The following is a 16,036-nucleotide window of genomic DNA, read 5'->3' as shown; positions in this document are numbered from 1 at the left end:
TAATAGTGTAAATATTGCTTAGATGAGTCATTTTGTAAGGAAATAGGAGCATCCTTCTGTTAGAGTTTTGTCTGCAAAACACAGAATTCTCCTGTGTATTGGGATTAAAACAACTCATGCACATCACAAGTTTTCAGATCCACGAGCTGTGATTCAGGTTTATCTCCTACTTCTGTAAACCTAATTTGTGTGCTGGAGATTTTGTATGGCAACAGTTCCACTGCGAATTCCTCTGGGGTAGTGAGGCCAAAAGCTTTTATCGAACGAGCATTTCCTTCTAATTCCATTGCAATGTTTGGAGTTAGATGTGATTTGGCCCTTGGTTGTGTTCCTTCACTCATTTCCCTTTGCACTCCTGTAAACATCCTCGTGTCAATGTTGTCTCTGCAGGTCAGGATCGCAGCGAAGCCACTTTGATAAAGAGGTTCAAAGGCGACGGTGTCCGGTACAAGGCCAAGCTGATTGGGATAGATGAGGTTTCTGCTGCCCGAGGGGACAAGTTATGCCAGGACTCCATGATGAAGCTCAAGGTGCAGTGAAACTTTTCAATGTTACAGTCAAACAGAGCAAATTCCAGCTTCAGCTTGCACTCATTCTCCTTTCATGATACTGAGCCTTAGTCTGGTTAATTATGTATTGAAATCAGTCAATTTTGCATGAACTCCTGCCTGGTATTGCTTATCCTGGTTTAATTTTAATACATTATCTCTGAGTTCTGTAGTTACTCCGTGATTGACACCACTGCAATTTGTCCACAAATTACAAACAACACACTGCAAATTGAATAATTTTATTATGTAAAAGGAGAAGTAAACGACTGTGGAGGAAAATGGGATATCAGAGCATTTTCTATGACATTTCTAATCAACGACAGCACTGCCTCTGGCTGCTGGCTCCTGTGAGTGATGGGTGTAGGCAGACAGGTTTTGGGGAGCTGGTGTCCTCACTGGGAGGAGAAAGTCTTGCAGCAGCAATGGCAGGGCTGATGTGTTACAAAATCAGGCAGTGCACCGAGAGGATGGGGCATGAGAACATAGAGGAGTTCCTGGAGTTTTGGGGATGAAATGGAGCTGTGACAGATTTGGGTGTCAGGTTGGAGTGTAGACAGAGTCTGAGCTACCAGTGGTGTCGAGGGTGGGCTCTCTGGACCTGCCAGACGTCTCTCTACGGCCCAGTCTCTCTCACAGCATGAGAGTTCCTGTAGGAATCATCCTGTCCCTCACCCTGGGACATGTGGAGGAGCTTGAGTCACTGGGAAGGAAGATTGTGTTTCCCTGGAGTACACTACTGGCTGTTTACTTCCCATCTCCCCTCTGCATTGCAGGGTTACAAACCAGGTCTAGCAGCAAACCCTCTGCTGCTTTTTCCCTTTTATTTCCCTCCCAACCCTCTCCCCAGCCCAGACAGCTGATGGATTTTCCATTGCTGGCTTTTTCAGGAGGAGAAATCACTAAATGGTGTCTGGTGCACTACCAGCCCGCAGGGTTCCCGTCCATCCAGGAGGAATGAGTTACTCATTAGGGAAACAGCACGGGGTGACACTCAGCTTGTGGTTCAACAACCTAAAAGCAGGATCTGGGAGATAATTTACAAATCAGTTTTATGGCAGGCAAAAATTAATCCACTCCAAAAGTTGCTCTCTTGGTGTGTCACATCTGCCACAATATTCCTACCTGATTTAAATGTGTGCTGGGCATTTCTCATTGTTTCAGAATTCCTGGCACTGTGGGGAGAGTTGTCACTGTTCTGCTGCACAAACCTTTTTGTCTCTCTCCTCTATGGATTAATATTTCCACATCTCCCAGCTGCCTCATACCTGTTTGCAGGTGGCAAGATTGATCTAAACAGTACTGGGAAATGACTAAAACTGTTAAAGGATGGGGATGTTAGAAATTCATTTTTGAGAGCAAAGCATTAATTTATGGGCTCTGGAAAACCAGTGTCCCACAACATGAATTTTGAGGCCACCCATAAAGTTTTGGGGTGGCTTTTGACTTCAGATCCTTGTAATGGCAGCAGTGAAGGTCTTAAAACCTAAGCTGGTTGTTCTTGAGACATTGGAATTGCAGAGAACCAGGTAAAGTTGAACTATTTTAATTTCATTTAGGAGTACAACTGATTATATTTGATCTCAGTTCAGTGTCACTGGTCAGGGCAGGCTCTTAAGAAGGTGGAACAGATTAGAACAGTTACTGTTCTAATTCTGCTGTGGGAGAATAACACGAGATGGTATCAGCAAGTTCTCTTACAAAATAAAGGTCTGACATCCTGAAAAAAACAAGCCAAACCCTCAATACCAGTTTTTCACAGCACAGGTGTAGTTAGATTTTTAGAAGAAAAAATTTTCTTCTATGAAAACCTCAATTTGCTTATACTAGATGAGTGTGAAGTAAGCTAAATTCATTGGCATTTTCTCTCCTCTGCTGCTTGTTGGGCTTTTTCCCTATTTAAAAAATACATTAATAAGCCAGAACAGCTTATAGCTGGGAAGTGTGCTAGAAATGACCTTCAGCTTCCATGAAAACAAATTTCATGGAGGATTAGCTAGTGCAGAGGTTGGAAGTGGGAACACATTTGAAATACTCTCTGGGTAGCATAAAGAGATATGGTGCCTTGAAAAAAGGGAGGAAGGCAGAAGTAAGGAAGGGGCTGTTCCTAGAAAATATTTAAGCTTTCCTAGAAAAGTGGTGAATTGTCCACAAGCAAATCTGTGGCACCTGGGAGAGTCATGGAACCGACCAAAACTGCTCTTTGTTTCCACAGGGAATTGTTGCTGCGGCTCGATCGAAAGGGGAACATAAACAAAAAGTCTTCTTAACAGTTTCCTTTGGGGGAATCAAAATCTTTGATGAGAAGACAGGGGTAAGTAGAGTTGTTCATGTGGTGGGATGGAATGGAATCTTTTCCTGTTCCTTCAGAAGCATTTCCTGGCTGGGCAGTGGAATCTCACTGGTGCAAACACACATGAAGCATCTCAGAAATTTGATAAAGGCTTATCATCCCTTACATCACTTGTAGAGTGTAGCTTGTGTATTGTCAGTGGTAGAAAAATTACATTCTTTACAAAAGGAGAGGTAAAAGATACTGGAAGATTTGAGGTTGTCTCTGTGAAGCAGAAACTTCCCCAGTAGCATCTGGTGGAGGAAGCTGCAGAGACTTTCATGCCTTCCACAGTTTCTGCCACAGCAATACCATGTTTGATTTTTTAAATTGCTCTAAAAGAAGAAACCTAAGCAAAACATTACACTACTTAGATATAAAGCAACAACACATAAACTGTTTTAATCATAATTAAGAAGATTTTAACAGCAGTTTAAGCTCTGCCTTGAATTTTAAAAAGCTCTTGATTTAATCTTTTAGAAGATTAACTATTTAACGTGGTGCCAGAAATAAAACCCTACTGATGATAGATGAAATTATCTTTGCCAGTTAATTTATATTATTAGAAAATCAATGTCATTGAGCTCACTGATACATAATACGAGTATTTAGTAATGAAAAGCTCATTTGGGATGTGTTGTGCAAAGTATCCATGCAAAAGCTGTGTTTCAGAGGGCATTGCTGGGGTTACAGAAAATAGGAAATGTCAGAATTAGGGCTGTCAGTGCAAATTGCACCCTAGCCACATTTGCTTTCCTGAGATTAAAGCTTTTTATTGGAGAAATAAAAAAGAAGAAAGAGTAAGTCTGTTCCTTTTGCACTTGTCTCTGAATGTTTCTCAAAGACTGGAATTTTTTGCCTAGAATAAAGAGGGAAAGGGGGGTGTATTTCAGAAACAAAGGTGTGCTTTATTCCAGCTGTCTCTCCTGCAGCATCCTGCACACTCTGCTGTCTGCAGAAAGCAAGATGGGGACATGGGAAGAGTCTCCTTCATTTCATAGCTCTGACATCCCATACTCTAAATCTGACATAACTATATCATCCTTATAGTAAACCTGTCACTCACCCACTGAGGCTTAGAATGAAACCCTTAAATCCACCTTGCAGATGTCTGCCCCTGAGCTGCCCAAGTGATGGACAGGACTATTGAGTTGTCCTTCTTGCAACAGGGCTGTGACAGAGGGATGTGGGGAGCTTTCCACATCAGTTCTTCCACGTTGTTGTCAAAACAGGAGAGCCGTGCTTCCCATGCCAAGGGTTTGGAGCAGAGGTGCATGAAATCCTCTGCCAGGTCTTCACAGCCACCATCCCTTGGGCTTTTTTCCCAGCTTGGGTCTCTCCTTGTCCCAGAGTTTCACACCCTTGTCCCATTCATTCTTAATCTTTCTCATCCAGCCTGTCTCTGCTTTGCCAGCCTACAGTTGTCATCTCATTGCTGCTGGAAAATCCCAAAAACTGGCAAAACTAGGGCTTGTACGGTTACTCAGCCCAGGTTTTTGGATGGGAAGAAACTGTAAAGGGCTGGAAAAAGATTATATTTCAGTCATACTCATCTTCCTGATTTCCATGCTAAACTTGAGAGTTTATAAAGTTTGGAGTGTGTTTACTTTTATGCAGCAGTGAATAAAGCAGCCCTTAATAGGGAAGAGCCTGAATAATCTTGCATTTGCTTTCTCCTCCTTTAACAATCCTCCCAGTCCCCTACAAATGCTTTTTCCCTTAGTTGTATTTCCATGATTTTGGAATTCCCAAAAGGCTATTTTAGAAAGATTATTTACCTCTCTGGAGTGTCCTTTCTTAGTTTTTACCATTGTCTATTGCTGTCACGTCTGCCTCAGTGCCAGTCTGATGTGATAGAAAAGAATGAAAATACTCAGAAAAAAAAAAGTGGGCTTCTTCATGTTGAGTATCTTGTAGGCTGCCATTGGATTTTAATTTATCACAATAAAAAATCAATTTGTAGCTCAAAACTAGCAAATTTTCTTTAAAATTGGCAGTGTCATAGCTGACTTCATACAGATGATTTAGGGGAATTGCTCCATAATTTGTTACAGATGAAGGGCTCTGGTTGGGTTACTACTGAAAATGATAAGCAGGTTTTTTTCTTCCTCTACTTTATAGCTCTCCTTAATATGTTCCAGACATAATATTCATCAAAATGTATTGATTTTAATAATGGTATTATTCCAGCTATCAGGAATTCTGCCCTTTGAGTAAATTTATCCATGAAGGAGATTGAGTTGAAGGTGGAATATCATTTGGAAAGAATATATCTCACCAAGAAAAATACAAGAAGGATTTTGCTGCAAGTGTGCACTGTAGATGCAGTACAGAATGGTTTGTCTACAGCACTGAAATAGAAATAATAAAAAATCTTTTCTTATATTCCATCATTCCATGCCAGGGATTACACTAAAGAGGTCCCTTCATACCACTTCTCTTGTCAGTGTATTTAGAACATGATAGCAAAAAATTGTATTTAATATGACTAACAGGATGTTCTCCTGTCGTGTGTATGCCAAAAATTGTCATTACACGTGGGGTTTGACCCTATTAATCTTATAAATGCACCATTTTTTTCAGCTGTCAGATGTTTTCCATCCATCCCATTTGCTTTCTCCAGATTATGTTTGCTAAATACATACCTTACTTGAAGGATATACATTTTCTTTTGGGTTTTATTGTAAAAAAAACCCTACCACAATTATTGCTGAACACAGAACTTTCTCTATCCAATGCTGCTTGAGAGATTTCCTTGCTGCATATTATATGAAAATAATTTTTTACCATTTCTTCTGTCAGATCCATCTTGGTTAGGCCTCAGTGCTGCAATAATCTTAATTTCTGTTATGGGAGTTCTTTTATATTTTCAAAAGCATGATCATCAGATGGCAAAAATGCAAGTAATTGCATTGTGTTATTTAATATTCTCCCTTTCAGGGTGGAATGTAATGATTGGTGATTTGCTAAGAAAGCAACAAAAGCCATAACTGTGCATATGGAAGGAAATGCAGATTTTGTGGAGGCCCATCATTGTTGGTTGGCTGTTCCTGAGTGTTGTTTTGTTAATCACACACATCAGGCCATCTCCCTGTAATAGCTCAGTGATGCTTCATTAGACCTGCGTGACTAATCTGGGCTCTGTAAAGAGCCTGTAATTGTCTCATTGTTTATTTATGTGGCCATAAATCTCTGTTTACTTGCAGGTTCCTTTCCAAAAATGTATTTGAAACTAATAATTAAATCCTCTGAAATGCTTGGGAAAAGATTTCCTTCCACCTCCATGCAGTGAGGTGTGCTTTTAAGCTCTTGTTGTCTCTAATTGCAAAATGCTGTTGACTTCAATGGGGAAAAAGAAAAGAAATGTGAAAAATTTAAACTTTGAAAAAGTGTAACTTCACTTTACACTGTGAAAAAGAAATGAGATAAAAGCAAGAAATTGCTATTTGCCTCTAAGCTACAAATTATTTCTGTTAAAATAAAATTTTGTATCCGCTCGTGGATGTGCAGATTGCCAGAATATGCTGCAAAATACAGCTCTCTGTGAGGCATTGTATAGTTAAATTATTTATCTGGATTCCTCCACTGGCCAAAAAGCAGGGTAAATCAGTGTCAGTTGCTTATTTATGGGAATACCCTAAACAGATGGATTGTAACCCAGCTGATGAAGATGACAGTCATCTCACCAATTTTTCCTATTTTGTAGCATCTTGAAAGTGAGTTTCATTTGCATTGTCTATTCTCTTTCAGAGATGTTGACCCTTATCCTTATTGAAATAAAGCTCTTGGGCCCAGTCTGGGGGATTGTAACATTTCTAGGAATACTCTGATGGGGTTTCAGTATTTATTGCAGAGAAATATTGCAGTGTGTTGTGTTACTCATATTTCATGAATTTGATCTGTAGCCATTTTCTTCAGGCTGGCAGTGTGAAACCCTGGAAAGGAAACTGTGTGTATAAATACATATATTTAATGTTGACTATCTGTTCTTGTTATCTATCAGTTCCTCCAACCTTCATTATCTTTGCTGAGGATTATTTTATTATTGTATTGTTTTATTATTTTATTTTATTTTACATTTTTTAATTTTTATTTTAATTATCTTTGAGAGTTTACCTGCCTGAAATGGTGTTACTCAGTGCCTTCTTCCATGTAAGGGAGACCAGGCCTTACCTATAGCATTCTGTTTAAAAAATTAGTTTGTTTCCTCATGCTGGCCACATGATTGTTCTTCTGCTTTAAATCTTAATGAAATCCAAATAAATAATATATATGGTGGGTGGTTATAATCCTGTTGTGTTGCTATAATCCTCAGGTTGCTCTCTTTAACTGAGATCATGTTATGGCTCTGAAATTTGGATGCCAGCATCTTGCCCATCTTCCTGAACTTCTAAGCTCTCTTGACCTTACAGTTCAGATTTCTCAAGTTGTTTCTATAAAAGCATTTTCCAGCATATTCTGAGGCTTTATGAGGTTTTTGCTGAGAACCCCTGGATTTGCTGCTCTTCCCTTTTCGATGTGAGTGATGGTGTTAATTGTGCTGATAGATTGCTAACAGGACGGCACAACTTGGCTGAAAGAAAATTTTAGCAAGTTTAAAATTCTCACTGTTGGCAGAAGAGGCCTCGTTTAAAATGTACCAAAGGTACTTCTTGACTTTGCTGGAAATCTGTTGGTTCTGGCATCCCTGACCAGAAATTGAGGTACGATCATGGATCTGCACTTATTCCTTGAAGCACATGTGCTGGAGCAGATGAAATGTCAAACTGTCAAAGTCTCTATCACTGAACGTCTCTGAGTCTTCAAAAATAGAAATAAAAGAAGGAATTAATTTCTTCTGCTCCGCAGTGAGCAGGAGAGATGGGGTGAGGAGTTCACTGAGCTTTGTGTTTGCCAGAGGGTGGGACTGGCCAGGAGGATGCTGGTGGTCCCTGCCTGGGGCTCCCACAGGTGAGTTTTGTCCCCTTCATGTCTTTGAAATGTCCCAAAGTTCCTGCTGGCCTCTCTCTGGCTGATCTCAGGTGCAGCCCTCCGTGAGCATCTTACCCCATCAGCTGATTCCACGGAAAGTCCTCTCACCTGCTCTCTGTGACTCTTGTCTCTGGATTTTACCTGCTTTCCTTGATCTCTCCTGCAGTTTTCATCTGGGATTTCTTGTGTGCTCTCTGTCCTTGATATATTTTCTTTTTTTCCTCCTGCTGTGCTTTTTGCCAGAGTTAATTTCATTTGCAAACATAAATTTGGTTGTTGTGTCAAACCAAGCGATGCCAGCTCTGTCTTCTGCTCCAATCTTGATCTATCTCTCCAGCTCTCTCCTTGCATGTTTAGCCAACAGCTCAAGCTCAGTGAGGCCTTTTAATCCTGACTCCCAGAGGTCTCTCTCTGACCTCCTTTTCGGAGAGCTGAGCAAAATATCAGCATCATCTATTATTCAGCCCTGTAAATTCAGCAGCCTGTTTGACCTAGAGATGTGTTTTCATTGCCACACCCAGCGTAACTCCAGATCTTGCAGAATTCTTCTCACCAGCTCTGAAATACAGCATTTGCTCTCACATTGAGAGTTAAAACCCAGTCCTGCCTCTCTCCATCTCGTGTCTCAATTGTTATCCCTTTCTTTGTCCTTGACAAATTTGACTTTTATTTTTGAAATCCATCGTGACTGCCAGGATTGCTGCCTCAGCTTATTCTTTTGATCATGTCACACTTCCCTTTGCATTCCTGGGCTGAATCTGCCTTCTCTCTTTTATCAGCCCATTGCTGAATTGTTTTTTTTTATTTCATGGCTGCCTTTTTCTTTGTAGGCTTTTGAGGAGTCAGTCCATAGTACCCACTTTCACCACTCATTTATTCAGTTTTCTTAATAAATTACTCCCAACTCCCTTCCTACCCTGATCATCATCTTTTAGAGGAATTCTTTACACATATTCATGCAGTACCCCCTTATTTTTTTCTTTAAAATACTCCCATGCTACAAACTTGTTTTAAACCTGATGATGCTGAGGAGCTACTGCATTCATGCATCCCAGAGATGGCCCAAGGGGCATCTGGCCTTTAGCTCTCAAAGGCTGGAATTTAAATACAAACTTGCTGGGATTACCTTTTAATTCTTTCTTTCTTTATTTTTTAATCAGTATTATCTATTTATAGGAATTTCATTTGTAAGAAGTGTTTGGTCTTGGACCATGCTGAGGACTTCTAAGTGCTGCAGTGTAAAAAATATTACATAATAACAACAAAGAGCAATAACTGTAAAACAACAAAGTCAGATGCTGCACATAGAGTTGGAAATTTGAGGCCTTTCTTTGTGCATTGTCCATTCCAAGCTTCTGCCTGCAAAAGATCCCTCTGGGCTGGCTGGGAGTCATGCCCTGCTCCTTGACACTTTCCGTCTTTCTGCTTGTAAATATGACCAGTAAAACATGGCATTTACTGTTCTACATGCAATAAATGTGTCTAATTAGAATATGGCAGAGGAGAGGACTTAAAAATCTGTGTATGATTCTTCTAATTATTTCTAGACCCTGGTGCTTCAGAAGGGAAACAATAACACATTTCATGGACATGTGGCAGCTAGCAAAATGTAAATGTCAGAAGAACCTACTTCCTTAATTACATCCCTTATTGACTATTGTAATTCATTCATTATTGGCCTTCCAAACTGGGCCCTGGGCAGTTTGGGTGCTTCACAGTTCTCCACAGGCATTTTTAGTAGCCACAAGCTCATGGAGTTCCATTCTCTAGATGCCCAGTTTGCTGTATGAGGGTTTGAAAAGCTTTAGGTATCGTGGCAGTTTGGTTACTGTGGGGGAAAAAGAAGCCAAAAGGCAAAATGTGGGTGTGATTGTGCCTGTTGTGGAGTCTTGGGGATCTAGAGGTTTGATTTGAGGGCTTAAATTTTGCTTCCTTTCACCTGGAAATGGGAAAAGCTCTGATCTAGAGCTGAGTCCAGCCTGCTTGTAATCAGGATGTGCAGAAACTGCCTTGTGAGAATTCTGATCCTAATGGGCATGAAGATAAAATAGAGCTATTCCAGACACTTCATCCAAACTGAAATAATTTGTGTGATTTTGTTGTACCTGTTTTTTTTTCCAGTGTGAAAAGGGTAAAAAGTTGATTGCTTTCAAAAAGAAAATGAGATTTTGAGTTTAGTGATAGTCTCATTTGGCCTCCTGTTGTTTAATCCAAGCACCCCAGGATTGAGTTAAGAAAGGGAAATGCTGCTTACATGCATTCTGCATTATGGTATGGAGAATCTCACTATTATATAGTTATAACAGTGATAAATAACACTTCCAGGCAGTAAATATTAGGAATATTACTGTATTCCCAGTTACCATATGGCTTCCATTGCATATGGGGGTGGGTACTCTGTCTACCAGAGCTGTTGTAGTGTAAATTACTATGCCAACACTTCTGGTTTTTACTAATTTCAATGCTTGGTATGCTTAACCAGAATCTGGGCTGGATTTTGCTAAGAAGTTGAAACGCATTGTATTTGTTGTTATGGATCCTGTTATATAGTGAGGCTGCACAGCATTTCTCCCCTATTGTCCCATGACAGGAAACTCAAAAGTACACAGTTATACTGAGATATTTTTTTTGTCTGTATTTACTACCCTTTTGTGATCCAGATAAATAAATCTCCAGCAGAGCCACGTTCCTTTTTCTCCAGCTGCAATTTTGTCTTATAAGAAGAGCACCCAAAATACAGAGTTGCGTGCAAGTCCTGGTGTTTTTAAGCCAGGTTAATGCATCACACAGTAGAGGAAAATTTCAAGCCCATTTTCAGCACACCTGGAATTACAATGGCTGGATTTCAGACTGCTTGGGAAAGGATTTAGCAAGAGAAGTGCTGACATAATAATAGCACAGGCGGCTGAGATGATCTGAAACCTCCCTGGAGAGCAGTGGGGGACATTCAGCAGGTGCCAGAACAAAAAGTTACATCCCCCTTTGAAATCCACTCTTTTTTTCTTGGAGATAGCTGGGAAGCATTACACCCCAGGAGTGCTGGTGATTTGCCTTCCTATTCAGAGCATTTTTATCTGGTGGGCTGCTCTGCAATTTTGTGTTTGCCCTGGTAGGAGCAATAGCACTGTCACTGCTCCTGAATTCCTGTGCTGCCTCGTGGGCTCTCCTGTTGTGGGTCAGATGAAAGGGGGGCAGATATCCTTCACTGTCAACAGTAATGAGAGAGGAAAACCACAGGAAAGGGTTGCTTTTAAATTTACATGGAGTTTGCAGGATGATAGTAATAGATACTTACTGGAAATAAAGTTACTGGGTGATGTTCTGCCTTCAGGAACGCAGGGAAGTCAGCAAGAGCATTGTTCACTCTGATAGTCCATGGGGATGAATAAACACCTTTTTTATCCCTCTTAGTTTATGTAATAAGCTCCCTGTGGAAGGAGAAGTGGGAAGGCCACTGCCACTGGATGCCAAACACAAATACCTGCTCTCATCCCTCTCAGCTGAGTAAGTCATAAATTTCACATACCAGTAGATCTTTGCTTAGTACAAAAACAACTGCTCATAAAAGTTGTCTTCCTAAATGAGATCCCTGTACTCCTGACCTTTCTGGTGGATGCTCTGTGTGCTCAGCATGTGGCAGCCCATGTGCTGGGGGAGCCCAGGGGCAGGAACAGCATCTCCCTTGGTGCTCCCAGCGCCTGGTGGCGATTGTGGAATTACAGCAGTGCCTCTTGTGTCCTTAAATTGGACAATTTAAATAGCATCCTACCTCTCTCTGATGTTAATGCTTCCTAATCCTTTGTGGTTCCCATCCTCATTCCACGTCATCGTACTCCCAGCGAAACAGGCAGCAGCATTCCTGCTGGCTTTAAAGGCAGCACTGTGAATAGGTGAGGCAGAACACTAATTAGTTTGAGTGCCTGACATTTAACTCAAATAAGAAGTCTGGGTATCTAAAAATATTGCATATGGCTCCCAGCCCTGGCTCTGCATAACTCAAAGTATTTTTTTTTTCTTTTTAGATAGTCAAAATATGGATTTGAATCCAATTTTTTTATTACGTCCTCGCTTTTAAAAAGGCTGAGTTGGTTTGTAAAAGGTTTTATGCACAGCCTTCTGCAATATTTAATTAGCCAAATGCTTTCCTGTGAGTGATAGAGGAATTTGGAAGTATTTTAAAGTGTAAGGCACATGTGAGCATAACCTGTGCATGCATAAGGCTCAGTGCTGAGCAGTTCTGGAGTAATGAGTAAGTTCAGGTTTGATGAGGAGAGGAGAGGAGAGGAGATGCTGCTGCGTGCAGGAGCTGCAGAGGGGGGAGAGTGAAAGGAGTAAGTAGGAAACAAGCCAGCATCCACAGCTGTGAAAGGCTTTGCTGCCTGCATTTCAGTAAAAGGTGAGGGCAGCACTGCCAGGGAGCTTTTCTGAAAGGCAGAGCCTGTGTGTGACACCCGTGGCCAGGACAGAAAAGCAAGGCAGGAAGAGAGAAAAGCCAACAGAGTCGGTCTGTGCTCTCAGCTGGGCCAGGTCTGCGTGCAGAGTGTTAATCAAAGTTTGCTTTTGGAGATTTCAATTAGCAGCAGAAGACTAAAACCAAACATTCATCCTGCTTTACATGAAAATGAGCAGGGAAGAAACAATTCTGGACACTAAAATGTGCAAATGAGAGATGTTGGGATCTCTTTTGGAAGGTGCCAGGGCAGAACTTAAAAACGGTCTCCACTGCCTAACTTGAAATGTAAAACTCTTGGAAGACGATGTGCCAAGCATCTACCAAGGGCAGCTTCAGCAATTCCTACCTTGGGATAATGCAAGGGGAAAATAAAAAGAAAACAGAGCAAAAAATTACCTGCAAGTTCTTTATTCTGCTTTAGAGTCTCTTTGAGGTTTGCCTTTTACGTTTTATTTTATTCTTATCTTAGGGCTCAAGTACTGCACACACACTTGTCATGTTGCTACGGATGGTTTATATCCAAGGTGAAGTGTCTGTTGTGGGACCTGAACCAATGAAGGATTTATTGATGAATGATCCCATTGATGGGATTGTCTGAAGCTTGTTTGTACGTGCAATTGTAACTCAGAGGAAAAGATTTCCTCTCTTTTTTCTGTAGGAAAACTGAAAATGAAATGGTTTGGTCTTTCTGACCAGGATTGCTCAGTCATGATGCTGTTTCTGAATTGTAAAGCTCATCACTACTGGGTCATCTTTTGCTGACATGAAGGTGCCCCAAGTCCATCACCAGCCACTGACACCAGTCTGTCATTGTGGAACCCAGGCGTTCTTGCCTCTATACCTTGGTTAATTTCTGGTTATGAAGTCACTTCTGTATTTGAACAATACCAAGATTGTGTTGTGTGAAATTCTCAACTGTTTTGCATCATTTTCAACTGGCCATGAACACAACATAATGGTTATACACAGCTTATGAATTCATAGAATCCTTTTCTGCTCTTGCTCTTCCCTGTACCAGTGCTTTCTCTCAGCCCCCTTTCTAAAGTGTTACTAAATTAGGGAGAGTATCTGGGAGATAGATAGATAAATACAAAATAAATCCCTCTTATCCTTTTTCCCCTTTTCCAGTAAAGTTTCTTACATTGTGCAAGTAGATTTATGGTCCAAGGAAGTTTCTGTTTGATGACTATCCAGTGCAACTTACATTTGAGTATGTTTTTTGTGATCTTTTCAAGCTCTGCTTTATAGGGGTTGCATGAGAAATCAAGAGAATCAGCAGCTGCCTCTCGCTGAGGAGTTTTTCAAATCACAGGCTACAAGAAGAGGGTGGCTGGTAATGCTTGCTGAATCTGAAGCAGTTAAGATCTGAGACAGCTAAAGCCAAAAAAATTACTTCCAAATCTCCTAGGACTTGTATGAAGGAATTGCTTGTGCTGTTCATGTAAATCAAAAGCATTTCAGGAGGGTGAGGAATATCGGTGTAAAGGAACAAAAGAACCTTGTAAAAAGTAAGGGCTGCTCAAAGGACATTCACAAGCTGTAAAGATGAACACAGTAAAAATATGGAGAGGTTCAGTGATGCTGCAGCAAACTGTCTCATTACTGAATACTGTGCTCCCTCAAATTTAAAATTTAATCAATCAGTCTTACAGAGTCTTATCAGGAAAAAATGCAAGGTGTGGTCAAAGGTGCTGCACTTGAGCTGTATGGAAGCTTTGGCTTGAGAGTACAGGACAATCTGACATATTTATGGCTGTTTTGATCCACTGACCATTTTGCAGAGGGGGGTGAGGTGGGAGCTCAGGGGGAGCACACTCAGGTGTGTTACAGCCCTGGGAATCCCACAGTGACCACTGAGCAGCTGCCATCCCAAAGACTGTAACAGTAACTTACAGGCCAGTGCTGTTCCTTGTACAGCACCCTGAAATGATGAAATTGCAACATAAAACAGTGCAGCCTACACATGCTCCTTTCAGATGGAACTTGGAGCATGTTGCATTGCTGGTTTGGGCCATTGACTTCAGTATCAAGGATCAGGTCTGCTGATTCTTGGTGTTACTGTGCAAATCCTTTGCTTTCACCATCCTGATAGAACAGGATCAGATGCAGAACAATAAGAAAATAGCACAAGACTCATGGGAGGCCCAGCATCTCAGCTTCAGTGTTGCACATGTGTCTTTCCAAAGCTCTCTGAAAATGTTTCCTTGCCCTTTAGGATTTTCTTTGTCCTGGAACAAAATTTGCAAGTGCATCTTTAAGATGGGCTTCATAGTAACTGGACAAGGATTTTGGGTTTAACTGGCTGCTTTCACTCCAGGTGCAACAAAAATTTGAAAGCCTTTGAAGGGAAGATGGGAAATCAGCCATATGTGCATTCCAAAATTTTGTTTTGCCCCTTTCCAAATTCATATATCTAATAAATGGATCTTCTGCATGAGCAGCTTAGCATTTGCTGCTGAAGACAATGACCAATAACTAAACTCATATCTGGTGTTTGTCAGACATTATTACAAATTATGAGAGCTGGACAGAAGTTTATTACCTTAGTGCTGTTCTCTTTCACAAATGAGGTTCTTGGAGCATCCAGCCAGCTCGGTATCAGAGATCCATTCATCACAATTAGGCTGCTGTGCTGCCAGAGCCACGTCCTGCTGCCTTAATTGACTCTGGGGCTGGGGACAGGGCCACAGCAGCTGAGAGCATCACTGGGTGTCTGTCACAGAGGCACTCACAGGGCACTCACCTGTGCTCTCACAAGAATTTCCCACTCTTGCTTCCCAGATGAGATAAAGGCAGCAGCAGGATGCTTTTTTCATCGAGCAAAGGGAATGGTGAGGATTAATTTGGATTTTAGCTGTGGCCCAAGTACCCTTTTAAGCTCTTTTCCTGTGTCCAACCAAACAGGCTCTTACCTGGGCTACTCCTGGGAAGTACTTGCCTTTATTTAGGACAGAGTGTACAGCTAGAGCTTATTGTAGCCCTAGACTTGAGCAGGTTCTTATCCTCACACAGGGTCTTGCTCACTGACTCTGCTCCCTTGCACGTTGCCATGTAAGCTCAGCAAGTCACATAATCTGGGTTTTTTTGCTTCAGTCTCCTTGGCTGCAGGAAGAGAATGGCTCTTACAAGTTTGTTATTGTTATTAAAAGAAAATTAAATTTACACTTTTCTGGGTGCTGTGCTGTGTCACAGCCAGACGGCTGCCCCCCTGGAGGGACTGAGTCTGCAAGAGCTGGGGCTAAATCTGTTTTGATTCTTCTCTTTATCAGCACCATATTTCATGTGCCCCTTTGTGCTACACAGACCAAGCTTTGATCTGCATATAATCTCAGGGTGAGCTTTTTGTGCCAAGTGTTTTTATTGCAGAGCTCGTGCGCTGAGAAGCCTTTTAGTAGCTGGCACTTGGAAAAGTCTTCCTTCAGGTTATTGTCTGCGAAATCAGTGTGTGTGGAGGAAGCACGGGGATTAGACAGATTTATTTTCCTCTCATTGTGAAGCTGCACTTACAGGCTGCCATCTGAGAGGGCCCTTCAGGCTTGGAGAACACTCCAGAGGTTACATTTTCCTTTTCTGCTCCCGTTCTTGGGGTAGGGTATTTCTGCAGAAGGAAAGTCCATAATCTGTTGTTCAGCCCACATTCCATGAGTGGCTCTGGCTCAAACAGATTCAAGACTGGGCTGTTCATTTCCAGTCTCCTTCAGGGGAAGGGTTCAGCCCCCACTCCTTGGTTTT

At 41.4% G+C, this 16,036-nt stretch overlaps 1 protein-coding gene across 10 annotated transcripts in view; it reads left to right on the top strand.

Annotated features, from left to right (window-relative positions):
- Window positions 1-16,036, top strand: part of DAB1 (DAB adaptor protein 1) — a 142,166-nt gene that overhangs the window by 84,588 nt on the left and 41,542 nt on the right. For all 10 annotated transcript variants that reach the window (XM_014250910.2, XM_088060582.1, XM_088060579.1 and 7 more), the window contains exons 3-4: window positions 391-530; window positions 2,764-2,862. In XM_014250910.2, the coding sequence (XP_014106385.1) occupies window positions 391-530; window positions 2,764-2,862 (239 nt within the window). The remainder of the gene's footprint in view (window positions 1-390; window positions 531-2,763; window positions 2,863-16,036) is intronic.

This window comes from Pseudopodoces humilis, chromosome 10 (genome assembly GCF_049639895.1).
Source record: "Pseudopodoces humilis isolate 2021_Gansu_Grassland_sample_001 chromosome 10, ASM4963989v1, whole genome shotgun sequence".
Taxonomy (NCBI): domain Eukaryota; kingdom Metazoa; phylum Chordata; class Aves; order Passeriformes; family Paridae; genus Pseudopodoces; species Pseudopodoces humilis.
This window is presented reverse-complemented; position numbering and strand designations above follow the sequence as displayed.